The sequence below is a fragment of the Molothrus ater genome, chromosome 4 (genome assembly GCF_012460135.2).
Source record: "Molothrus ater isolate BHLD 08-10-18 breed brown headed cowbird chromosome 4, BPBGC_Mater_1.1, whole genome shotgun sequence".
In the NCBI taxonomy this organism is placed as follows: Eukaryota; Metazoa; Chordata; class Aves; order Passeriformes; family Icteridae; genus Molothrus; species Molothrus ater.
The window spans coordinates 25,409,918-25,435,501 of record NC_050481.2 but is presented as its reverse complement, the minus strand read 5'-3'; the positions used below and the strand labels follow the sequence as shown (position 1 = coordinate 25,435,501).

The window sequence follows — 25,584 nt, the reverse complement described above, 5'->3', positions numbered from 1 at the left end:
TATATTGCTATATAAAAATGTATAAGAATACAGATGCACATAGAGTGTGTGATAGTGTGTAGAGTCAAACTCTGCTTGGTGTTGAGAGTTTGTTGGATACCTGAAATATAAATACATACACAGAGATCTTAAGATGTAAAGATGCTTTTGATTTAAGTTGAAGATTTAAGTTTCAAAATTCCTTTGTTGTTTGTGACCAACTGCTGTTACATTAATAAAACTTAAGAGCTACAAAAATTGCCCCAGGCTAGATGATCATATGATATATATTGACTAGATATTAATTGTCTGAGTTTGTAGATGGAAAAACTACCAAGGAGATTTATTATTTGAGTAATTGTTGCATTACAACAAATCTCATGGTCATAGCCAATCTGTTGATTAATAGATGGGCTGAAGTCTTCTTCTGCAATAAGCCTAAGGAATCAAGTGCCAGGCCAGGCAGCCTGCTGAGGGTTTCTGGTGACTTAGACCTTGAGATGATGTAAGTTCTTTAAAGCAGACTGGCTGCTGTCCTTTCTGTGACGTTCACATATTGCCAGTGCATTTTCCAACTACTGCTTCCAGTATCATTATCCCTTTTAGCTAAATAAACAACAGCAACTGAAATGCAATGTGAAAAGTGGAAAAAAAACCAATATTACAAGAAAAAAATATTTTAATATCTGCTTTTATTAGAGACCTTTGCAGTGGGCTTGTGCCTGTAAAATTCTCTTCCCATAGGCTCTGCAAAAATGTGATATTCAGAGAGTGTTAAGAATTTTCAAAATACATTCCTTGAAGATTTGTACTGATTGTTGCTAAGTTATGTGACAGCTGATTATGGAAAAGGACTATTTTTGCATAGGTGATATGAAGGAAGCATTGAATTTTCTGAGCTTCAGATATTGTACCGTGAAATGAGACCCCTTGATACATGGTGGCTAATCCAGTCGAAATAGCTGGCAACTTGTGTGTACACACCAGGGTGACCAGGCTCGCCACAGTTCTCACCCCAGCTCACAATGCCCCACACGTAGGCCACGTCTTCTGCGTCAAAGCACACCAGGGGGCCTCCTGAATCGCCTTTACAGCTGTCTGTGGAGCCATCGTAAGTACCTGAAGAGGCAAATAAAAAGCAAAAGTAAGTGAAGGTACAAGCTGGCACACAAGGCAGAGCTCAGGGGATTTTTCAGGTCTGTGTCGCTTCCTGACAGGTGTTTGCCTAATGGTCACCAGTAAAGAAGATTCTGAACCTCTTCAAGTCTGTTACTTCTCATTTCAAGTGCAGGGCTTCTCTTTATACTTGTGGCTAGCCCACATTCCCATTTGCTTTTTCATCAGTCTTGTTTTATGCAGTGCAATAGAGAGGAATTCAGCCACATTGCCTACTGTAAAAAGTAGCCCATAGAAATGGAACGAGGTATAAAGATTTGTGCACTGATTCCTTTGGAAGTGAAGATACCATAATGTGTGTACACCTCTGTGTCTGCCTTTGGTATCCTCTCTACCCAGTAATCCATTGTCCAGAGTCATCTGTTCAATTATTCTCTTTACCAGCTTTAAGAAAACAGGTGGGCAGATGAATCCTGGGATGGGAGGGAGAGCAGCTGTCTCCAAGTGCCCCCACTGCATGGTTGGTCTCAGTGAGGACCTTTAGCAACACCAGGTAGCAGCCCTGAGGCACAGGTGTGCAGGATCCAGTGCCCTTTGTGCTTCAGTGTTCACAAACCTACTTATTTGCAGGTCAGCAAACCCAGTGTTCATTAAAAAAAAAAGAATCAAGATGCTTGTGATATAAGCAGAAATGTTGCTACAGAGCTAGAATATGATTTATGGTTTTTACCTATATACTCAGTAAAAGTTAATTAATTTCTAACACCCTTGCTACACTTTCCTGCTTGACTGACTGTCCTAGTATGAAGGAAGCACAAAGACAAAGCACAAGTCCCTAAGCTTTTAAAAAGCTCTTTCTTGAATCTGTACCTTACTGAGAAAGAGTTATGTAAATTGTTCAGAGTTAGGATTACTAATCCTATGAAAGAAGAATTTATTGCCTTTAATCAGTTTAATTAATACTTGCTTGTATTACTAACTAGTGTGAATACCAGACCTTTATTTTAAAGTTTTTATTTGCATCCCCTTTCTGATGTGGTACTGTCATTGTCCCCTCATGGTAAAGTATGATGACTTGAAATATATTGAAGAAAAGGGAGATAAGTTTTAGAACTGGTGCAGTAAATAAACCCAGCATCTTACAGATGACATCCTGAATTTATCAAAAATTATTTTGCTTTTATATCTGGTTTTAATTTTCTTGTTGAGTAGTTTGTTGAGTAGTTTGCTTAAATATTGTCTTCACTTTTTGATTTAATAAACAGTTGAAACCATCTGCCCTGTGAGTTGAATACTCACTGCTCTTTTTGTCATGTATTTGGCAATACTTTTTGTCACTTGAGAAGCAATAAATGTGTATTCAAAAATCCTCATTTTAATACTAGGAGTGACAACCACTTTCCTGGACAGGCTAATCTAAGTTTGAAAAGTTAGTTGTATTTTCCTGGCATGCAGTGTGGTAGAGGCAAATGTCTAAGCAGATGAATTCTACTCAACAGGACTGTGTGTTCTAGGACAGGCATTTGCTTAAATATATTGCTGAATCAGAATCAAATACATTAAAGGTTGGACATTCAGTAGGCTGTAAAGTGCTTTTGTATTTAGAAAACATAACTCAAATTACATGCAGAAATTTGCCCAAATAATTACAGAAACTTGTCATGCTGTCATCTGAACTCTGTTTACAAATAAGTGTACAATGGTGGATGCCACAGGCTCCAGTGGCTGGAATGCAGCCAACAGTGATATTGTGGTAGTTCATTTATTGTCTTTCTTAAGTCTAGAAGATTCCCAGCCAGTAGGTCTGGCCTAAACGGAGAGCTTGATAGTAGAGAAATTGTAATAAGAAAATTGATGCTTACCTGCACATGCCATTTTTTTAAAAAATCGTCCTGGATACAATTCAGAACAATTGTGAAATAAATTAACATTTCCCCACTTGAGGATAAATTGTTTTGTGTAACCTAGAAAAAAAAATTCAAAATTTAAAATGACAAGTACACATTAGAGACATTTAATGTAATAATTTGAAAGTTAGTTATTTACTTATTTACAGAATATTATCTTCAGTCTTATAAACCAGAAGCCTTAAACTGCCACTAATATTTACCCCATATGAATTACAGTGCATTGGGCATATATTTCAAAATAAAAACAGAGTGGTTTAATTGCAGTGTAAACTACAGTGCTTTCATTTTGTGACATTTTCACCCTTTCCATTTCCTTGTGTTCCACGGAGCTTTTTTCCTGTGTTTTCCATATGAAGGTTTCCAGGACCTTGGAAATGGGTACATTGTTTTTTGTGAACAAAAAACAATTGGAGATGTGGCTGTGATTCATCCTTATTACCTTTTTTCCAACTCTGCTCTATCTTTATGGAGCAGTTACTGAAGATACGAGCGAGGTATGTATCCACAAGTCTAAAGAGATGCTCTGTTTTGTTCTCTGTCCGTTTGCTAGCAATTCCCAACTTTGCACTTGCTGGGTGGATGCTACTGAGTATGGAGAGGAGAAACCTCCCAACCAGTATGTGGTAGCTCCAACACCACGCTGTAACACTGTGATACAAAACAAATGCTTCCCAAATCTTTGAAAGTATGATTATATTTGTCTCTGTGCAAGCTTCTCTGGGCTGAACCCAAGCATGGCAGAGACGGGATGTGCTGAGTTTCATGACTGCTGGCTGCAGCTCAGATCCTGTTGGGAAGGGGACAGAGGACAGGCTGTGACTCTGGGCCCCTTTGAGCTACCAAACAACATCTGTTACATGTCCTTGACAGGTCTCCTCAGCTGACAGAACTATTAGATGGACAAAAGGTAAATTTCTTACTTCCAGGGTATTTTTCATCCAGGTGTGTCTTCCATATCAATCTACAAAGTAGCTGAAACAGCAGAAGAAGCAGTACAGAAAAGAGAACCTAACAGTGATACCTGAGTGCCAAACCACAACCTACATTTTCTGTACTCAGCCTCTTCTGAGTACTTTGTGCACAACTGTTTTTCAGCCTTTTCAAAACGAAAGCTCACCCCAATTAGGAAATTAGTTATACAAATAATACATTCCTGAAGTGAGCACTAAAGCAAATACCTTTCTCTAGTCCCCATCCAGAAATCTTGCATCTGTCACCAGTCTTAAACATGTACTCTGACCAGGGGACACAGGCAGGTATGCTGTTCTCTTCCAGGGAGCATTCTCCAAGCCCAGAACCTTTCAGCTCCAGCAGAGCAATGTCATTTTCATATGTTGTTGCATTGTAATTTTCATGAATTATCACTTGGTTTAGTTTGAAAGTATTTGTCTCTTTGTCATAGGCTATTGTGTTCAACATTCCAACCCAGACAAGGTAGAGATGGACCCGATTTGCCCTGGAAAAAAGCAGTGAAATAAACACAAGCCTTACATTTGGTTTAAAGCTGTTAAGTGTTGCATTTTAGTGAAGTTTTTATAGAATTAAAATCCATATTAGATGCATATATTTTCTTTCTGGACTTAATGCCCAGGTTTTTCTGAAGTGTAGCAATTCAAGGCAGATGACACACGGTGAGTACTGCAACTAATACAAAAAAATATGTTAAAACTGGGCTCTGATTAGTGTTGTGACAAACATAAAGCAGGTATTTTTGCTCCTCTGATAAAAGAGTGAGCAGATGTGGATGGGAATGGCAAATGGTGCACGTCTGCTCTTGGCTTGTTCTGGGGAATATATAACCCCAGGGACATTCTCTGGGAACAGATCCTGGACTTCCACAAGGTAGAGATGGAGAAGAGATCTGTTGTATTTAACTTCAAGCAGAGTGGTTACAATGAACCTTTCCTGCCTGCTGCTATCTGACTGAAGTATGCCATGTCTCTTCAAACTCATAGTTAACTTTTTATCTTTCTATTCACTGCCAAAACGCTCTGTTTGCTCTGAATCTTCCTCATCCTTAATGTGGGTGAGTCAGTGTTTTAAACTGATCTATTCAACAGACAAATGGAAATTAACAAACACGTAGCTGAGAAGGGCAGCAGTATCCAAATCAATTTTTCTGCCTTGCAGAAAGAATTTCAGAATGAATTCTTTTTACCTGACACAGTGAGCAGCAGTCAGAACCCAACAGCCACCAATATAAACCCCTCCACAGTACACTGTGGAACCTTCATTGCTGGTGTCTTTAATTGCCACTTGCCAAGGAAATTCACCCTATTCAATCAACAAACACAAATAATGAGAAATCATTACGATTGTACAACTTTTAGGGCATAAAGGGAAAAAAATCTGATTTTAATAAAAGATGTGCTATCCAGAAGTTACATCAGATACAAAGGATATATATACAAAAATTCAGTAATTTTATTCAATATTCTGACTTTGTGCAATATATCTTTACCTCCAGCTTTTAGTCATGAAACCCCTTGTAGTCAGAAAAACAGATGGAGGACCTCACGTGGTTTGAATACATTTTTGTTATATTCTGTTTCAAAGCCACAAAGTTTAACTCCATTATGCCAGAATTGTTATTTTTGGCTGTAGTATTAATCATTTCTCTGAGTAATTGTCAGTGTCTATTTGTACTTCAATGCTTAATTTTGTAAGTCCATATTTTACTTTATAAACTATGCTTCACTTTACTTACATTCAGTGCAGTGCCACTACTGCTGCAAAACATGACATAAGCATTGTAGCTGGTTTTGTTATTTCCATAACTTTAACAGAAGGAAAATAATGCCCATTTAAATCAATGCTGAATGAACTCATATCTGGTAAAGTTGGTTTTTTTACCTTTCCAGCAATCTCTCCACCTACAATTCTTTTCCGTCGAGTTAGTGTGTGATTCCTAATACCACAGTGCACTTGGGGAAGAAGTGTCTTTATCATTTTTCTTTCTTTAACAAAAAGGAAAAATGTATTTCAGAATTCAGGTATACATTCTTGCTAAAATTTGAGTGCTGTGAATATGCCAGTAGCTGAAATAGCAGGAAAACAAAGACCAAAAATATTGGCATCTGGTTTTGCTTTCAAAATTGCTTGTGCCTGAGCATCACATCACTTCTCTCCATTTTTCGATGCTGTGTGCATTCAGGCAAATAATTTAAGGATGTTCCCCTAGGTTTGCTGAGAGTTTACCTCAGCTGAGAGTTTACCAGTTGCCAAAACACGCAGATGTATGTCCTCAGCTAGGATGAATTATTATGGCATTCCTGAAGTCAGTGAAAAGTGAGCCAAACAGTAAGTCCCAGAGTATATATTAGTAAATTACAAAGTCAGAATATCTGAGTGTTCTAGATCTGAGCAGCTGGCTGGTAGCTAGAAAGTCACTAATAAGAGGGTATACTGGTGATTATGGAGGGCTAATTACACTTACCTTTATCCATACTGTTATTTTCAGCACCTTCTTCTTTGCCTGTAGTATTAACAAAATATTTAAATTATCAGCAAACATTTACTTGAATATATGTGCGTGTGCCGTGATGATGGAACACATTTTAAATGCATAAGGGCATACTGTTCTCATGGAGAGCAATACTCTCCAGCCTGGTGCCTGCTCTTTCCTTTCCTCCTCCTTTTCCCCTTTCCCTTCCTGCCAGGGCACTGTTTGGCTGCCCCAGCCTAGAAATGACCAGCAGCCAGCAGATACTCATTCATAACTACACAACATCTACTCACTCTCCAAGCCTAGGGACCCCTTCTGCCAGGGAACCCTGAGAAACTGCCCTTTTTTATTTGTGATCTCTGGGGAGATGTCCCATTCTCCTCCACCAGAAACAACTAAAATTTCTCCTCCTGCCCCGGTGACCTATTGAAACTTTCTAAAACTCAAAGGAGCATTAAGTAACAGGTTTTTATTTGGTCTTTTCCCCCCAATTTAGATTATGATGATGGGTACTGTGTTCCTCCTTTAATAGGGTAAGGGAGAATATTCAGCATGAGAGGTAAATTAAATGCTTGCTGAATCTGGTTTGTCAGCTTTTATTCAAACAAAGTGCCCATTGAATTCAGTCCTTGTATGGGGACTGAGCATTGTATCTGTTCTCATGTCACTGACAGTAATGTTTACATTTAGAGTTCAGTTTACCTGCCATTTACCAGTAGTTTTTATTTTTTTGGCCTTAGACTTTGTCTCTCTTGAGAACAAGGAAAACATTCTAATTTTCAAACAAAACATAATCTTTTCAACAGAGAGGGGAAAAGCACAGAAGAATTATTATATTGACAAGCTTGTTGAATTCCTCATTTGTGAGGAAAGTATTCCTGTTTCTTACACTTTCTTAGGGGATACCAGTATGATAGCTGGCCACATAAAGAAAAGACATAATCTGCCTTAAGCTTCCCAAAACATCATCTGTTTCTTCCTTCCTTTTGTTTTCTTGTCAGGTCTTTCCAGAAAGAAAGGAGAGAAAATTCTATGACCTTTTCTTCCTATTATGCGTAACATAATATTAGGAAGACTGGTTCTTGCATAATAAATAAAATAGTAATATGTATTGTGTAGCCTCTAGTTAAAATTGAGCTGAATGAAAGAAACAAAAACATCTTTCAGAAGACCTGCACAGATAGCTCCAGCTTCATCCTCTCCTGTGAGGCAGTCAATTTCTTTGTTGCAGACACTCTTATTTGGAATACAGATGTTTGACCGGCAGTGGAAACTGTTTTCTCTGCACTCTGTAACACAGGAGAATTACAAATGCAAATCACAGGATGATTTGGTTCAGCAACCTCACACTGTCAGAGAGCTTTTTACAATCTAAACCAAATGTATATCCATGTTACAGGGGACCTGCTTGTTCATAAAGAGATTACAAAAGCAGGCTCTGTGCATCTAAACAAAATGAATACTTGGCTTTCCTCACTTTAAAATCTTGGAACTGTAAGATTTGAAAAATGTATATCTCTGTTACCACTGCAGCACTGCTAGACTTGGTGTCACACCATACCAGTTTCATCCATAAAAACGTCCACACTCAACCTCAGCCAAAAGATCTCCAATTTTGCCAGCATTACTGATCACCTCAAATGAGGAACTGATGATGCTTGTGCCAAATCCCACCCTCCAAATCAGAGATCAAGCTGATTTTTGGTTGAATGAGCTAAATGCCTAAATGCAGGGTTAGGAATCAAGAGTCCTGACAGGAAAACGCTGGATGAAATAACGTACCTCTTCTAAAATTCTTGGTTATATGAAAAAGTATTATGAACTTGAGAACCCCCTTCCTTTTAAATTTTGTGATCCCTTTGAATGTAATCAGAAGCAAAGCAGCGCATGAATTCATGGCAGGGTCTTTTGAGCTAATTTAAAATCTTATGTCAATCTTCTATTTAAGGTATTTGTCTTTAATAGAAAATAAGGTAGTTCTCTAAAAGTATCCAGATATCCCAAATGATTCAAAGACCACTGAACTCAGTTGAAATACTTATTTTGATTTCAGGAAGCACTGTTTTCAGCCCATTCAGCTGAAACAGCACTATTTTTGCCATGTGGAGTCCAAATACATGTCCACTAAATATATGAAATCACAGGTATTTATTATTTTTGTTCTAAAATTACTGTGACCGTGTTTCCACAATTATCTCATTAAAATTACTTACAATTGCAACACTACAAAATTAAGGTTATGGAGGGATAATGATGGGATTTGTCACCCACATTAGCATTTGGCTAAAATGCTGAAACACAAATTTTGAAAGTGTTCTCCTGCATTCAAGTCATGCTAGATCCATTCCTCATTTCTAATCAGAATTTTTACAGCTGGAATTGCAGATGCTAAAGGAGTGACTGCTCATGAACAAGCAGTGTGCCAGGAAATCATCACAGATGTTCCATGGATGATCTTGCATTAGTAATACATTTAAGGGAGATCTTACTTTGGTTTAAAGATAGTTCATTGGAAAACCAGTGTCTTTGTTTAATAACTATTGGTTTTTTCCAAGTAAAAGTACATTTTCATGCTATCAGGACTAATTTTTTGTATCAATGTTTAACAGCCTCCTAAATGATCTCATTGTATTTTCTCATTCTCTGAAGAAATCCAGATTCTCAAGAGATCACTTGTCTGCTTCAAAATGGTATTTCATGCCTGCTTTTTTGCACTTGCCTATGTGTAAATTATGGTCAGATTTGTTTAATGTAGTGACTTAATGGAAAAGAGAATTTAGCTGTTACATCACTGTAAAAATTCTTTGTGGGGGATTTCTGCTGAAATTATTTTGAAACACCTGCCAGAGGAAATTGTTACCTCTACAGCACAGCTCATCACTCAGGTCTCCACAGTCATTGATCCCATCACAGGTTTTATTCAGAGAAATGCACTTCTTGTTGACACAGTGAAACTCCCCATCTGAACAAACTGTGCATCAAGATGAAAATGAAGTTAGTGTGGAGTTGACTGTAGGTTCATAATTGCCCAGGGAAATGCCCTGCCTGCATGTTGGATTCTGTCAGCAGTTAACCCATCAGCAGTAGGTATGCTGGGGCCCAGTCAGGTAAATAGGAAGAATTTTTTATTGCTTTGGTTGCTTTTCACCAGGGTTTCAGCATGACCACTCATTTTCTTCCTCCAAATTTGCCAGTAGCCTGGCAAAAGGGAATTTAATTTCTTCTAATGAAAGGACTGGTGAGGACTAAATCAGAAATGATCAATTCAAACCCACTATAAATGATTCAAGGGATTAGGATGATGGAGGTTCCTCCTCTAGAAAGAACTCATCAAGAGTCTGTGATTAACTGCTTTTGTAAGAAAAAATGAGATGATTCATAGCACTTCCTCCAGTCAGCAGCATCTCAGGCTATGCTCACCAGTGCCAAAGAAAGCTCCCTACAGGGAGTGAAAAGCTGTTAGAATTCTAAACAAGGCTTTGATTCCCCTTTTACAGTAAGAAACTGAGGAGTCCTGAAACCCCCACAGAAGACACCAGCAGTTTCCCACTGTAGTCATGTTTGTCTGGCTGCGGTGCTAGTGGTGTGCTAATTTCTCAAACAGTGAGCACCACATTGTCACCTGTCTCCTCACCAGTTAAGCCAGGAGAGGTAAGAGTCATGGGATACAATATACCTTGATACCCTTGGAAGGGATAGTGGAACAAACAGAACCATGGATGAAATAAATTTCCTTTATATCTGTAAAAATACTTTGGGGACAGCAGTGATTTTTCAAACTTGAAAATTCAAGACCGTCTTGACTCCAGATTGCCTCAACTGTCTTAAAGTCTACAAAATGATGATTTAAAGTGATCAAAAGGTTTCAGTGTGGGTTTTCTGTGGCTGAGAGTTCAGCAAACTCGGTCCTCATTATTTAAAATATACTTAAAATGTAAAAACACCAAATAGATATTAAACTAAAAAGATCTACTAACCTCTGAGATTTTCATGGCACTGCAGGCTAACCAGTCCCTCATTACTATCTCTTGATTTCATCTCTATGTGACATTCAGCAAGACTTGTCTCTAGGCCCCTGCAACTTATTTGCAGACAGTTTAATGAATTTAAGGCAGATTCTGTGATGCTGGAAGTGACTTGGTAATATTCAGCACCTCTGTGAAGATAATAACAACAAATTATTTAATTTCACAATGGATTGTCCACTGCTTTTATTATTTAGAAGTTACACAATTTTCCTCAGTGTCAAAGAATTTTGGTCATGGCTAAGAAAAAGAGCAGACTAGCAACTGGAGTTGTCTAGGCGTAAACAGGAGATGTTTACTTTGGAAGAAGTGCTAATTTTTGCAGGCAGCTGTCCCCAAATGCATATGTAGGTCTATGAAAGTCACTGTGTATCACGATGGATAGAAAAGTCTCCTTATGTAGCAGAACCTGTAAGCTCAGACCTCTGTCTCTGTGTGGACATGGGTGAGCCATAGCTTGGGAACCATCCTGCATGGGGTCAGCTATCCTTGGTCCCATCCAAACCACAGAATACTGAGCAAGCTCAAGCCACTGCAAGGCTGGGATTGATAAATTTGATCTTTCTTGGTTTTACCTGAGCAGTATTCTCCTAACAGTGTATGATCCCCTACTTTAAAGAAATATGGCTCAAGTAAATAAGTAACTAGGGAGGCTTTCAATGAGACTCCATGGCTGAATGCTCTGTCCAGGGCAAACCCCTCTCTGCTATCTGAAGATACACTGATCAGGACTAGGAAACACTTGCTTCTCACCTAGAGAGGCACTGCAATAGCAGCTTTAGTTTTCTGGGGACTTTTTTTTATGGTTTGTGTTTTGTTTTTTTTTTCTGGTAAGGTTGGGAAGGCAACGCTACCTAAGTTATGTTACATTACAGGTGTAAATTATTATGTACAGGATACAGAGGTGACTCTATAAGGAGCTGAATACGCAACTTGGGTTATGATTGTGGTCATAGGAAAAAGAACAAAGATGGCTTTGTGTGACTTCAGCCATCCCTGGAGCCAGAGCAAGCAGTGGCAGCAGGGGTGAAGGAAAAACCCCATGTTCTGCTCCTTGTTAGTCTGGCTAATGCAAGTGGCAAAACAGAGCTGTACCCTCTTGTCATCTGTCCTGAGAAACCTTTCTCTGCACACAGATCATTGCTCACAGCTACTTGGGAGTGGTCCATCCATGCATTTTCCCCAACACAGGCCTGAGAGAACCCCTCCACATTGGTCTTCATCTTTATTTTAAAGCAAAACAGTTATGGTTTGTATAGTTGTAGCCTGTAACAGAACACAGAAATCTGTGTTTTGGCTTTCACTCTTAGGTGTCAGTTTAGGAAGTTTTATCAGAATATTGTAGCCAATACATCGTTCATGAGTTTTCTGTCTTAACTGTTGGCTGTCACTGACACTTCTGTAAACATCACTATTTTTTCAGATCCCCTGCAGTTATCCAGAGATAAATTTCCCAAACTTACAATTCAAAGCCAAGGTGCCTGCAAGCCACATTTGCTTCATTCATAGTCCATTCACTAGCACACACAAAACTGTCCTCTTTGTGATTCACGGGTTTTACTTGAAGCAAACTTGAATTTCCATGACCCAGAGAGACTGAAAATGTTTCTTAAAAAATAAAAAAGAGAGAAATGAAAAAAAAAATCCCCAAACAAAATCATATTATATAGATGTATCTAGTGGAAAGACAGCACAAAAGCAAATCAGGATTAATTTTGTATTTACTGCCGAAGTTCATATGGAAAGAACAGAAGACTGGGAATCAGAGGCTTCAGGAATTATTCCTGAATTAGTTCTGAGGGTTGACTTTGTGTCTTTGAGCCTGCTAATTTCTCAGAATATGACAGTTTAAGGACAAATGAGGGTAATGGGTCCATAAAGAGTACTTGAAGATCTACCAAGAACAGGTTGCATTTTAGTATAATGACCTTCTTTAGGGAATTTTTGATAACCAACCAGTAATACTTGGAGTGAGAGGGCCACATCCTACTTCTATTACCTATGTTGCAAAATGCCTGCAGCAGTCTGTGTAGCAAAACCAGCAGCAGGGTGACCTGGGTGTGTGACTTTTCATTTTCTGTTTCATGCTGTCACTAGTGCAAGAAAACTAACAGACTTTCTGTAGATAGTGTAAGCATCTCCTCAGCCACCCCTGATGGATAGATTTTGGAAAAGGAGGTGTGAATACCTTCGGGCTTGCACGTTCCCCTGTGCAGAAACTTTGCTTTGGGCTGCTGGCACTCATAGCTCTTCAGCTGACAGTAGGTACGGAAGTTCTTCCCACTGTTAGAACAAACTGCAGAGCCGTTCTTTGGGCACTGGTAGGGAAGCTTGCACAGGCACTTTCCCTCCACACATCTTTCCCATGGGTGACAAAAAACTTTCTTACAGGACTTGTGGGTGTATTTGTTGCCCAAGCATTCTTCTATGAGGTAGTTGTCTTGCTCAGCTGGCTGGGCAGGTTTAACCTGTGGAAAATGGTTTTCTTCAGCATTAGACGGTGCTGAAAAAATAATAAATGCTGCTACAAAAAATATTTTAAATGAAAGCAAGATTAGGGACTGTACCAAGAGTTTTGCAGATCCCTTCATTGACCTCAGCAAAGTGTCCATTTATAAGCCTTTTCCTATCTAATCAGAACTTCCTAAATAACATTTATAGAGTTTATTCCCTTGTCTTTGGCCACCTCGCCTCTCTCACTTTTTCTGAACTCCTTTTTTCTTTTTGGATTATTTACCTGGTGTGATCTTCAATCTTACTGATCTCCCACAAACTTTATACCCTTTACTTTTCAAACATCAGCTGAAGTGCACAGCAGACTATAAACATTTCTAAAGGCACTGGTTTATAACACATCCCAGCAACGGGATGGTAAGCAGATTAAAACATAAAGGAATTTAAGCACCAGAGAAAGAGAAAAATAGCAATTTGGTTTTTTTTATTCCTAAGATTTGTTTTATTGGCCTGGTTGACTTTGGATTTCAATATCATGTGTAAATATTTATTAATTACTTACTAGCAAATGAATCTATAATTAAATTAATTATTTGTTTTCCAGAGTCCATGTGACTGCTCAAGTAACAAGTACCTCAAGTACCTTAACAAGTATCCAAAAGCAATTTGAAAATTAAGTGCTTATCCTCATCAGCGTTTTTCCTGTGTCTTGCACAGCAGTGGGTTTGCAGGGTGGCTGCTGGTCATCACTGGACTGCAGGTACAGACTGTGACCCTCCCTCTGATGGCCTCTGGGTGAGTGGCACCTGTGTTTGTGCAGCTCTCTGCTGACTTCAGTGCTGGCTGAGTGCTTTTGCTTACTAAGATCTGTGGGTAGGATGAATCTTTGAACATGGAAAATATATATGGATGGCCTCTGTGTAAAAATGGGAGAAAAACATTAGTCCTCAAATGTGATTTATCAGCTTTGACTGTGTCAACTGGATCAATAGAGCTGAAGTTTAAAGTTCTCATGAAGAAATCCTGCCCACAGTAAAGTCAGGGAGGATGTAGCTGGGGCAGAATTCAATCCAATACCTGTCCTTTTCATGGCTGTATAATCTTACTAAATTCTTCCCGCTGTTCTTGGGTCAGTAGGATCCAAACTGTGAGCCAGATCCGCCTTGGCACAACTCCCATGTTGTGCTAGGTGTTCCTCCTCAAGGGGAACAGCAGGTGCTGATTTTTATCTCAGAACTTCTCTGAAAGACTTGGGTTGTGCTGAATGCCCAGCCCAGATTGGCTTTCCTGGACACTTCTGCCCAGACAAAATCCTCAGGAAACCTTCTGGCAGCAGGAGAATACCATGCTGCCATATTACAAGACTGCAATCCCATTTCTCAAAAAAAGGTGTGGAAAATTGCAGCACCTTTCTGTGGTCAGCTATACTTGCAAATTCGGTTTAGGATAGGATCCTGATTAAAATCTTTTCCACAAACCTGTTAGCATAAGCCCCAGATAGAATCAAAGCATTAAAGAGAAATAGCAAACTTCAAACATTCAGGCTGGGCTAAAACAAATGTATGAAGCACAAATACTATGAAAGGAACTTTTAAAAAAAATCAATTTGCTTTGCTTTTATAATAATAAACTGTTTATTAAACGTTTTAAAAAATTACTGCTAGCACAATAAAACATATCTTACCTCTGATCCACAAAGACAAAAGAGACACAAGAAAACCAAGCAAATGGGGAGCATTCGCATGATGAAATTTTATTTCTCTTCCTAGACAAATTCCTCTGGCTGGGATTCTTTTGAATGTCAGCTGTTAGATCTGGGTTTAATTTTTAACCGTTAGAAAAACATTTTCAAGTGTATTTAGAAATAAAGTACAGGATCCTCAACTATTAACCGATAAATCTGATCTCTCCAAAAGAGCCTGCTTTAACTGGTTTTATTGGAAGTGGATGGCGAGATAACAAAATCAAAGCCCTTGAAGTAAATGATTAAAAGGAAGCGCTTGTCGGGATTGCATTTAGCGCAGAGGAGTCCAATCGATGCCTGGCCCCGGCTCCCCTGGCTGTAGGCGTTGATGAGTGCCGAGTTGCTGTTTTGTTAGGATCAGCGCTGTTACACCCGGGGCGTGTATCTATGCCGAGCCCTCCGTGGCTGTCCCGCCCAGCCCTCGGGAGCGCGGCACGCTCGCTCCCGGCGCGCCGCCGTTACCGGGAATGGAGAGCCCTTTGCGACACTGTCGGCCGGCAGGCGCCCTTTCACTTACGGCAGGCAGCCCGGTTTGCGGCAGCGCGGGTGTTTCCGGGCGGGCGCGGCGCGCACGTGCAGGTACGTCTCGCGCTGCCGTGTCTGTCTGTCCGTCCGTCATCCCTCAGGGAATGGCCCCGGGAGCTGGGGTCCCCCCGCCCTGGCTGCAGGCCGCGTCCCAGGGCCCTGTGAGGCGCTGCGGGTGCGCGCCCAGTGCGGCCGAGCCCGAGCAGTTCGGCCTCCCGAGGGAACCTCCCGAGGTTTAACGGGGCCGAGAGGAAGGGTCGGGACGACCCGTGGTACCAACACGGGCTGGGGGGGGGATGGACAGAGGGAGTGCAGCCCTGCCCAGAAGGGCTTGGGGTACAGGTGGGTGACAGGATGGACCTGACCCAGCCATGGGCACTCACAGATCAGAGAGCCAAACCTGTCCTGGGCTGCATCCAGAGCAGTGTGGGCAGCAGGGCAGAGAGGGGATTCTGCTCTCTGCTCTGCTCTGCTCTGCTCTGCTCTAGTGGGAACCCACCTGCAGGGCTGCGTCAGCTCTGGGGTGCCCAGCACAGAAAAGAAAGGAGTTTTTGGAGCAGACCCAGAGGAGGCCACAAAGGTGGTCACAGGGCTGGAGCACCTCTCCTCTGCAGTCAGGCTGAGAGTGGGGATTGTTCAGCCTGGAGAAGAGAAGGCTTGGGAAGATTTTAGTGCCTGAAGGAGGCTACAGCAGAACTCTAGAGGGACTTTTCACAAGGGCACATAGTGGTAGAATAAGGGAAGACAGTTTTAAACTGAAAGAGGGCGGGTTCAGATAGGATATGAGAAAGAAGTTCTTTACTGTGAGAGGGGTGAGGCAGTGGAACAGGTTGCCCAGGGAAACTGTGGATTCCCCATCCCAAGGCCAGGCTGGATGGGGCCCTGAGCAGCCTGTGGAAGGTGTCCCTGCACACAGAGGGTTTGACCTTTAGGATCCCTTCCAACCCAAACCATTCTATGATATTCTGACTTTGTGCCACTTGTCGGGCTGGGGACTGCCATCAGATGTGGCATCTTTATACAGACGAGTGAAAGATGACTAGCTGATCACTGCTAGTCACTTTTTGCAGTTGGATGTTGCAGTGCATGACATCCTAGGTGCAAACTTGATTTTTCATAGGCCAGCATGTTTTTAGTGAGGATTGAAAAGGACAAACCATTAAATTAACAAACCAGGCTGACAGGAGACTGCAATTTGTACAGCAAATCAAATGGCACGTACCTTTTATATCTTAAACAAGTGATTTTTTTTTTGTTCATAATTCAGGAAACATTAGAGAATGTCTTTTCGTGGAAGAGGAGGTGGAGGAGGAAGAGGAGGTGGAGGAGGAAGAGGAGGTGGCTTTAACCGAGGAGGAGGTGGTGGTGACAGAGGCGGCTTCAACCGCGGCGGGCGAGGTGGCTTTGGACGGGGAGGTGGAAGAGGAGGCTTCAACAGAGGAGGATATGACCAGGGCCCTCCAGAAAGGGTAGTTTGTAAGTTACATGGAGAAACTTCATTTATTATTTTGCTTAGATTGTCTGCTCCAGCCCTTTAGCTTGTTTGTTCTTTATTTCAGTGCTGGGAGAGTTCATGCATCCCTGTGAAGATGACATAGTTTGTAAATGTAAAACAGAAGAAAACAAGGTGCCTTATTTCAATGCCCCAGTGTACCTGGATAATAAGGAGCAGATTGGCAAAGTGGATGAAATATTTGGACAGCTGAGAGACTTTGTATCCTTCCAAAAAATGTGTGATTTACAATATTTGTTTTTTAAAAATTGATTTTATATGAAATGGGATTTCCCTAGGATTTTAAAATAGTTCAGGGTTTGGCTACCAGTTATATGTGAGTCTTGCTGCAGCTGTAGGTGCTTCATTCACATTAAGGGCCTGTCTTAGAGCTTTTTTGGTATGACAGAATACATGAAGTCAGTCAGGGATTTTCACTCTTTAGCAGTACTGATGATGAGTTTTGGATCCATAGTGGTTCAGCTTGTTGCTTTTTCTGGCTAACTGACCAAATTTTCTGCTAAAGGTTCTGGTTAACTGACCAAATTTTCTGCTATAGGTTACTAAGCCATAACATAGGTGGATTAAGAGCTTTTGGGGTTTTTTTGTGTGTTAGGGGACCTTGCTCATGCTCCAGCACATTATTTAATTATAAAGTGAGTTTATACTAAGATGTCCTGTGGCTCATTGTCCCGTTTATTACTTTTCCTGCCATAAAAGTGGGATGTGCCAGGACATCTCTGGCAGAGCCAGCTTGACACAGAGACACTGGGTACATTTTGTTGTCACTGCCAGATGGACAGAATCCATGACAAAAGCAGGATAGCTGAGGGAATAACCCAGCTAAGACTCAGCCTGTGTTGGTTGGTTGAGCACCAGTCCCTAGCTACGCGCAATTTCCTCTCCCACTTAAAATGTGAAGTAAAATGTGCAGGTTTAAATCACCTTTAATTACAATTGTGATGAAATTTAGCTGAATTTATAAAATACTAACTTAGAAAATGTCTGAATGTTCCTTCCATGGACTGATCAAAATCACAGTTTTGCATATTTTATTACTGCAATGCTCCTTAAGGAAACCAACAGTATTTTTCAGTGAAACTGTCTGAGAACATGAAAGCCTCTTCATTTAAAAAAATGCAAAAGGTAAGTCAATCTCAATAACAAAATTTTACTGAATATCATCAGTTAGCTAAGTCTAATTTGTCAGCAGGTAATAAAAGCTTTATTAAGTTTTTCATAACTTTAAAAGCAGATTATCGTATGTAAACATAGGAATTAAGTTCCTTGTCCTTTCCAGTTCTGTGTTTGCCACATTACTCCTTTTCTTTGCCCCATGAGAAAAGATGCAACAAAATCACACAAATATCACCTATATTTTGGCAGCTTTTTAATTCTGGGGTTTACTTCTTCTGTGCTTTCTCTCTTTGGCTTTTTGCAGAGGACAGTTTGACATAATGGGATAAGACGAAATTGTGGATATTTGTAAAGGGAGGTATTAATGTGCTTTTTAGTCTTGGAATTTTGAAAGCTTAATGGAATTCTCTTCCTGCAGTTTTACATTGATCCAGCAAAGCTGCTGCCTCTTCAGAGGTTTTTGCCAAGGCCCCCTGGAGAAAAAGGTGCTCCCAGAGGAGGTGGTAGAGGAGGACGTGGTGGTGGACGTGGGGGAGGAAGAGGCGGTGGTAGAGGTAAGATCACAAGAATGAAAGCTGCAGGATGTTGGAGTTACTTGAGATGCCATGGGTTGCTTTGGTCATTTGTTCTGTGGAGTATTTGTGTTTTGTTTTCTAAAGCTGCTGGTGAGTACTTGAATATCAACAGCTGTATTGCAAATAAAAATGTTTCTGCTTGACTTTACAGAAAAGGCAGAGATACCTTTCAGGTGGTGAGACTGGCTAAATAACAACTCCAAAGCATAGGGAGGAGGGAATGCTGATTTATAACAACAGAAAGCTTTTTGAACACCTCAGTTAAAGCTGAAGTTTATCTCTTCTTTCATCATAGTTTCTTGCCTCTTTTCCATACCCTGCCCCTTTACAGCAAGGCACAAGTGTTTCAAAGTGGTTTGGTTTGTTTGGTTTAACGTTGAGTTGCAATTAATAGATAATAATTACTAATGGTTGTAATGAATTACTGGTTAATGTATGTAATTTTTTGCAGTCTCTTTAGTATTTTGGACATGGTACATCAGATATTAAGCAATACCTAAAACGCTCCAGATGGTCCCAAGAAGAAGCAGGCTACTAGTAATTGACCTGGTAACTGTCCAGCAATTGACAGTTTCTGGTTTTTTGTTGTTGTTCATTTCATTTCATAAGCTGTCTATGAATGAATTGTTGTACATAACCAAGAATTTACATGCTCCTCAAAGGGTAATTTCTTTCTTTTGTTTAGGAGGATTTGGAGGAGGCAGAGGTGGAGGAAGAGGAGGAGGATTCAGAGGAGGAAGAGGCGGAGGAGGAGGAGGAGGATTTAGAGGAGGAAGAGGTGGTGGAGGAGGCTTTCGGGGTGAGTGTGGGGTTTTTACCTTTCCATAAGAATAGCTCTTAAAAAAAAAAAGCTTGTAAATATTAAAAAGCTTGTAACTATTAAAATAATTTAAAGCTTGTAAATATTAACAGAATGTTGTGCTTTTTAATGTCTTAGAGTTTTTAGTCTTATAGTTTTTTTTAATGTCTTATAGATGTTTATAGTTCTATGCAAGACATTTCTGTGCATCCTGGTAGTTTAAACTGAAGCACAGTACTCTGCATTTGTTGATGCATGTGTAAAATCACATTAGGTTTTTGCACTTTGTTCTATCAATTAATTCAACGTTATGTATAGAATTTGCTTTAAACACAACTAAGATAAGAATTGTTTGATGTATTTTTCTTTTCTCTTAAAATAGGAAGAGGACATTAAAAATGGAGCCATGAGTATCTCCTCATTGTCTTATCATGTCATCTGCAGAAGCAAAGAACCATGCAAAATTTATGTAAAGGACCTTGAAAATCTTTTTATAAAGAACTTGAAGCTACAAATGACAATTATTTTTACACTTCATGACTGTTGATGGACGCATGAGGAGAGTGTAGCCCCAGGTGAAGACCTGAAGATTGCTCAGAATATGTGTAAACTTTTCTAACTGAGCCACGATTTGATGTTATTCTTAAACTGTTTGTTTCTGACAAGCAGTGCAGTCAGTGCTTAACTCCATGTTGGAGTTGGGAGTAAACAATCAGTTGAAATGGGTTTTCAAAAGACCCTACAGGTTCACTGCATGCACATACTTCAGTGTGAACTTGTGCATGACTGATCCTTGGTTCTCATCCTCCTTTTATATTGAATCTGGGCTGCTCTAAATGGACACGCTGTTTAAACAACCTTTGTGAACCTTTTTTTATAAATTAAATTTCAAACTTTTGTGTTGATAATTTTTTAATGCATAATAATGCATAAGAGAGAAGAGAGTAGAGTATATTTTGTGAATTTTTCTGTATAAATATTAATGAAAACCAAAGGCTTTAAGATGTGGTCCTCTTAGAAGATGCTGTCTAGTGAACAAGACAAGATTAATACTATACTTCAGTCATCTAATGGTATCTAATTACACTGATACTAAAATGCTAAGGGTTTTTTATTGGCCCTGCATCTCCCCATTAGCCTGTTTCTCTTGAGGTTTTGATGTCCTGGTACTGCACCTCTGTGGTGCTCTGGGTTTGTGTAAAGCTGAGATTAAATAGTTCATCATAGGGCTCCTCTGCACACAATGCTTTCAGTTATGTATTGCTTAGAAAGGCAGGACAAAGTCTGCATGGGTCTGGTCTCTTTAAATGGATGCATAATGAGGGTTGTTGGAAAGATAGGGACTGTGTCTTCCTAAGGATGGAGGAGACAAGGGTGCCTCTGCCCTGGAACTTTGGAATTAAAATAGGTGAAAATAGAACTTCCTGGATTTCTTTCAGCTGGAGCCAGGAGTCTCTTCACAGACTCTCCTACCAAGCAGTTTTCAAAAGGGGTCTGTAGAATAATGTATGTGCAAGTATTTTGAACATCTTGTTCAGCGTGAAAAAAGTTCCTTTCAGAGTTGATTGCACTCTTATGCTTTTTAGTTGATGAATGCAGTAACAGGCAGTTTAGTTAGCTTCCTGCTTAACAAAGGCAGCAGGTAATCTTTCAGTACCAGGATTGGACAGTTGCTGCATGTTTTAACAAATGTGATCATTACTTCTAAAAATGTCAAACAAAACTTGAAAGAGTGGAAAAACAGATAGTAAAGAATTCATTTAAATGTGAATAGATGCTGCAAAGGATAATAGATAAAAATGTTTTTCAGCTTAAAAAAACAAAGCACAGAGCATTTTATTTCTGCTAGGTCTGCTTTTGTGAGAAGAACCTGACTCTACTTTTAACCCCAGGAAATGAGGGATTCCATGGTTTTTTTTTCCCCTGGTATTGCTACAAGCCTGGCTTTAGCCAGGTCAGTTAAATCCAGAACTGAGAATCATTAGGCTTCTGTTGCTGTGCAGTGCTAGGCCTAAGTGCCTCAGGGCTTTGATTTGAGGCTTTGTAAAATTGCCTTTTATCTAAATTCTTTGCAAGTAATTGCATTTTGGGCATTCCACATTGCAGCTGAACGACACAAACCAAGTGCACCTGCAGTGTCAGTACTTCTGTCATGTTTGTAGCTGGTTCCTCTGCTGTGCTGGGTTTCCTCACTGATGCTTCAATAGTGGCAGCTGGCTCAGATACTCTTTCCTTACTGTTCTGACTTTGAAAGACTAAGATAACACAGTCCTCACTGTTACACCCAAATCAGTGCTGCTCTTTGCTATTCTTTAGGGACATGCTTTTTGCCAGGGTGTCAGAAGGCTCCTGCCATGGCCTGTGGAGTGCAGGGTGTGACAGGCAGTGTTTGGCTGCAGCAGTGTGGCCCGGCAGCCAGGAGCAGGGAGTGTGCCGAGTCTCTCAGCAGATGGAGCAGTGAGTCAGCCTCAGGCGCTGCAAGGGCAAAGCAAAGGCTCTGACCTCTGTGTGCAGAGGGGCTAAACAGCAATATCCATTGCAGCTCTGGAGGAAAGATTGCCCTTTTGGATATAGGGAAGGGAGCATTATGGCATGGCCTATGCATACAAACAATGCTGTTTGGATTTTATGCAAATCTCCAGAGAAGTCTTAGATCTCCACGGAGGTTGTAGGATGTTCTTAGGATGGAAGAACATAACATATGAAGAATCTGTCTGGATGTGTTTGCCATATGATGACGCCTTTTTTTCATTCTCCATTCTGGGGAAAGGGGGATTTGCAAGGCACATTAAGTCCCTGTTCTGTGTTGTCTTCTCTGTGCCATGGTGTGACCCTGCCCTCCTAATATAAGTAAGGTGCTAAGAGTAACAGATTAAAATTCAGTATCAAAAAATGAAGATGTCTTGTCTGCAGTGTAACGCTGTAATGAACTAAGAAGTTCTCTAATTTAATGACACCTTTCTCTCAGTCTTGAACTTCTAATTCAGATTCTATCTGTGAGTCTGTCACAGTGCTCCTGATCTTAGTAAGTGAAATGTTCTGGATTTATTTATGTGCATAATTACAGATACTCTGCTGCTGCAGAGAATAGGAGAGGGGCTCACAGGTACTGTGACAAAAAGAGGTGTGCTGGCAGAAATGGCAAATTTCAAGTAGTTGCAGTGTCTGGGGAAGAAAAGTCAGAGTGCAATCTGAAGTGAGGGGAGTGGGGGTAAGGTGTTACTGTAGGCTCTGGATGACAGTTTGTTGTTCCCTGTACTTATATTCCCCTTTCTGGTAGCCCTTGAAGCACATAGCTGAACCATGTAAATAGCTCCTCATCTGCCACCTGCTCCAGCAGCACAAGACAGGTTGCTGTCCTGGAAATTCCTTTGAAGCTCAGGTGGGCTTCAGAGCAGCTCAGTACACAGCAGTAGTGGTGTCACCTACCTGTGTCCTCCTCCACTCCCATGGCAGTGTTTGACCCAGGTGTAGGCTCTGACTTTGAGCTGATTTTGAAACTGACACCAGGTGCATCACCAGGATCAGATTGACTGTAAGTATTTAGAAGACCTGGAGCCTTTTGTCCCTGCCACACCAAAATTTTGGAGTCTTTTTTTTTTTTTCTTTTTGGGATCCAAATCCTCCTTAAACAGAGGGTAATACATGGTGGTGTATTATAAGGCTTAAATTGTTACCTAATGAGAATGGCTTTAGTGGCCCTTCATTCCTTGTGGAGTTGTTTATTTTCCTTGTGTTTTCTGCAGATGCTGGTATAGGATGGCTCAATGTAGTTCAGAGATTTGCTATATTATTTACAGAAATTTGATGAAGTGCAGAAAATAATTGGGATATTTTCATGTAAGTCTGCACCACTGGCAGTTGTAGAACGGGAAGGATTTTCTCTGGCACTGACTTGTACACGTGGATGTTTGCCTGAAGAAATGCTGGACTGTTGCACATAGACTGGTGCAAATTAATTTGCAGTTGTATAAAGCATTGTCTTGGCAAGGAAGAGCATTGTTTTAAAAAAAAGAATAGCTATTGTGTGATGTATGGCAAGTAAAAATCTTAGTGGGGTCATGCATCTTTCAGGGCTGTCAGCTGAAAATCTCTATGGAGCAAAAATTTTCTAACCAACAGTTTAAGTCTAGTAAAAGTCTTTGAGAATGAGAAGAAAGAAGTATTCATTTGTTTTCCTTGGGGTTTGAACAATTTGCATCAGTTTTGGAAAAGGTTAAAGGTTTTGCCTTAGAGGGCCCTCCAATAGTGGAGGGCATAGTGAACATGGGAGGGTTTGGGATGGATTTATAGCAGGGTTACTGGAAACAGGAAGAGGTTTGGGGTTGGTTTTCGTTTCCAATTTATTTATTTTTAATGCAAAAGGTACGTTTCTCACATCGTTCATGCATTGATACATATTTTACACATAACTGAAAGCAGCTTGCTAAACCTCTCATTGCATTGCCCCACATATATATAGAGAGACCTGCAAATTGAAGAATGGATTTTAATAGAAGTTAAATTTTGCTACTGATATGGGACTGGTAGGAAGGAAAAGCATCACTTTATAAGGTGCCCCTCTGACACCTGTAATGCTATGTTGTTGAAAGATAAAAACATCCTGAGGTTTTGGATTTTGTCTTCTTATACTAGAAGTAATAAGCAATGTGACAAGACATATTTTATCTGGCTTAGAAGCTGTAAATTATTTTTCTACTTCAATATTTAATTTCCTGTTTTATCTTTTTGGCTTTATTTTATGAACTACAGTGTTGCAGAAAAAGAATACTTTTGATGATGTCTGCCCTTAGTTTTGACTTTTCTCTGTCAATTCTAGTTGCTGTAAAATTAGTCAAATTTGAGAAGAGACAGAAACAATTGGTACATAGGAGGGACTGCATGTATTAGAAAGTTGTATTTAAATCAACAAATATAAAATTTCTTTTTTTAATTGCTACTGTACATCTGGAATCCTATCTGAGTAAAAATAGTAATGGTTTGCTTTTTTGAGACATTCAACATTGCAAGCTCTGACTTCTGTGGAAGCTCCAAGATCTGAGGTGCTTTTGAAAATCTTGCCAGTGTCAGAGGAGGAAAGCGAAGATATCAAACTATTGCCCTGCCAAATCTTTCAGGGTACAACAGTGTTGCATGAGGAAAGTGGCTTCATTGCCAAACAGATCATCTTTCCTTTCAGAGCCCTCCCACCCTGTTCCTGCCTAATCCTCTTCTGACAGGAAAAATACTGTAATAAGACAAACACCCTGAGAGCTGTGAGTGTAGATGTGGGGCATTAAAGGAAATATGTGCTCGCAGGATTGTGACGTGAGATTGTGTGTGGTAATGATGACTAAATGCTGTGACTGCTCAAGTTTATGTAAAAATTTTCTTACCTTTCTATTCAAAAGAAAGATGCAGGATGTTTGTTTTGGAGAACTGAGGAGTGGGAGGGAATGCTCTGTGAGTATTTCACAGGTTAAAGAAGAGAGAGCTCTTCAGGTATACCTTCCATGGCACGACTGTATTCCTGTGTCACTGCACCCTTATTGCTGCTCAGAAGGCACAGCCCTAGCCTGGGACCTGCTTCACCTATCACATACAACTGAAGAACCACTGGTGCTCATCTTTGTCACTTTGACACCCAGTATGAATACTGACTGAAGGCAAACACTGTATGACTGAGGGGGAACAGTTGCTTTCTGATGCTCTGTGTGAGTCCTTTGGGCAAGGACTTATGGTGGCTATTATTTATGCAGGGTTTTCAAAAGAGTCTTTGCTTTGGTGGCTGGTACCTTATCATTGGAGGGAAGAAAAGAGAGCTTTTGCTGCTCAGATCTTTGAAGAATGTCCAGTTAGATGCTTTGAAAAATTTGTCCAAAGTAAGCTCACATGTATTGTGTTTAGGAGAGGGAGGCATATTCAACAACTGTTTTCTATAGACCAGGCTATATTAGAGATGTAGCAGCTTGAGTTTTTTGGAAGTCATGCTTCACTTAGGAAAATACTGGAATGTATTTTTCTTGTGTCTTTGTCAGAGTTTAAATCAAAAAACCTTGAAGAAGTAAGTCTTTAAAGATTTGAAGGGATGGGCTTTAGAGTAAATGTATTCTGTTTTTAAGGAAACTGACATTTGTCTCTTCATGCTGTACTGCAGGTTTTTGTGCTTTGCGTGATGATGGGAATTAGTTCCAACCAGGCTGATGGTTGATTGAACTGAGTCAACTTTTGTTGAGGTTTCCAAAGCATTGCACAAGAGGTTTGAGGGGAAAAAGTTTGGGGGCATGTGACAGTTAATCTCATTAGCAGCAAGAATGACGTTTAAGCACACTGTTCAAAATTTACTCAGTTCTGTGCTGCTCTTTGTTTTAATTAACAATCTCTTGCATAGATTGGGAGCATAA

The 25,584-nt window shown here is 40.2% G+C and overlaps 2 protein-coding genes across 5 annotated transcripts; one reads left to right on the top strand and one right to left on the bottom strand.

The window, feature by feature from the left end:
- Positions 1 to 654: 654 nt before the first annotated feature.
- CFI (complement factor I) lies at positions 655 to 15,117 on the bottom strand. Of its 3 annotated transcripts, none has more exons than XM_036382442.2 (13): positions 14,614 to 15,117; positions 14,338 to 14,341; positions 12,664 to 12,978; positions 11,939 to 12,083; positions 10,428 to 10,606; positions 9,311 to 9,421; positions 7,623 to 7,739; positions 6,442 to 6,480; positions 5,859 to 5,962; positions 5,164 to 5,279; positions 4,184 to 4,461; positions 2,958 to 3,059; positions 655 to 1,098 (listed from the first exon to the last, which is right to left on the bottom strand). In XM_036382442.2, exons 1-13 carry the CDS (start codon positions 14,671 to 14,673, stop codon positions 881 to 883), a joined length of 1,788 nt encoding a protein of 595 aa, XP_036238335.1. In that variant the 5' UTR covers positions 14,674 to 15,117; the 3' UTR covers positions 655 to 880. The 3 variants fall into 3 exon arrangements, with proteins under 3 accessions (XP_036238335.1, XP_036238336.1, XP_036238333.1); XM_036382443.2 differs by lacking the exon at positions 14,338 to 14,341 and adding an exon at positions 14,274 to 14,277; XM_036382440.2 differs by lacking the exon at positions 14,338 to 14,341 and having other exon boundaries at positions 12,664 to 12,943.
- GAR1 (GAR1 ribonucleoprotein) lies at positions 15,080 to 20,195 on the top strand. 2 transcript variants are annotated; one of them, XM_036382446.2, is made up of 7 exons: positions 15,146 to 15,252; positions 16,466 to 16,674; positions 16,758 to 16,912; positions 17,777 to 17,836; positions 18,246 to 18,381; positions 19,088 to 19,201; positions 19,584 to 20,195. In XM_036382446.2, exons 2-7 carry the CDS (start codon positions 16,479 to 16,481, stop codon positions 19,595 to 19,597), a joined length of 675 nt encoding a protein of 224 aa, XP_036238339.1. In that variant the 5' UTR covers positions 15,146 to 15,252; positions 16,466 to 16,478; the 3' UTR covers positions 19,598 to 20,195. The 2 variants fall into 2 exon arrangements, with proteins under 2 accessions (XP_036238338.1, XP_036238339.1); XM_036382445.2 differs by lacking the exon at positions 19,584 to 20,195 and having other exon boundaries at positions 15,080 to 15,252; positions 18,246 to 19,116.
- Positions 20,196 to 25,584: the final 5,389 nt, after the last annotated feature.

Bases quoted from the DNA above. Each gene is read 5' to 3' on its own strand.
- CFI (XM_036382442.2), bottom strand. From the start codon at position 14,673: ATGCGAATGCTCCCCATTTGCTTGGTTTTCTTGTGTCTCTTTTGTCTT. The intron at 9,422-10,427 runs GTTAGTAGATCT...CTTGATGCACAG, and splicing joins GTGCCATGAAAATCTCAGAG to TTTGTTCAGATGGGGAGTTT. The intron at 5,963-6,441 runs GTAAGTGTAATT...TTTTTGTTAAAG, and splicing joins AAATAACAGTATGGATAAAG to AAAGAAAAATGATAAAGACA.
- GAR1 (XM_036382445.2), top strand. From the start codon at position 16,479: ATGTCTTTTCGTGGAAGAGGAGGTGGAGGAGGAAGAGGAGGTGGAGGA. The intron at 16,675-16,757 runs GTAAGTTACATG...TCTTTATTTCAG, and splicing joins CCCTCCAGAAAGGGTAGTTT to TGCTGGGAGAGTTCATGCAT. The intron at 16,913-17,776 runs GTATCCTTCCAA...GGAAACCAACAG, and splicing joins TTGGACAGCTGAGAGACTTT to TATTTTTCAGTGAAACTGTC.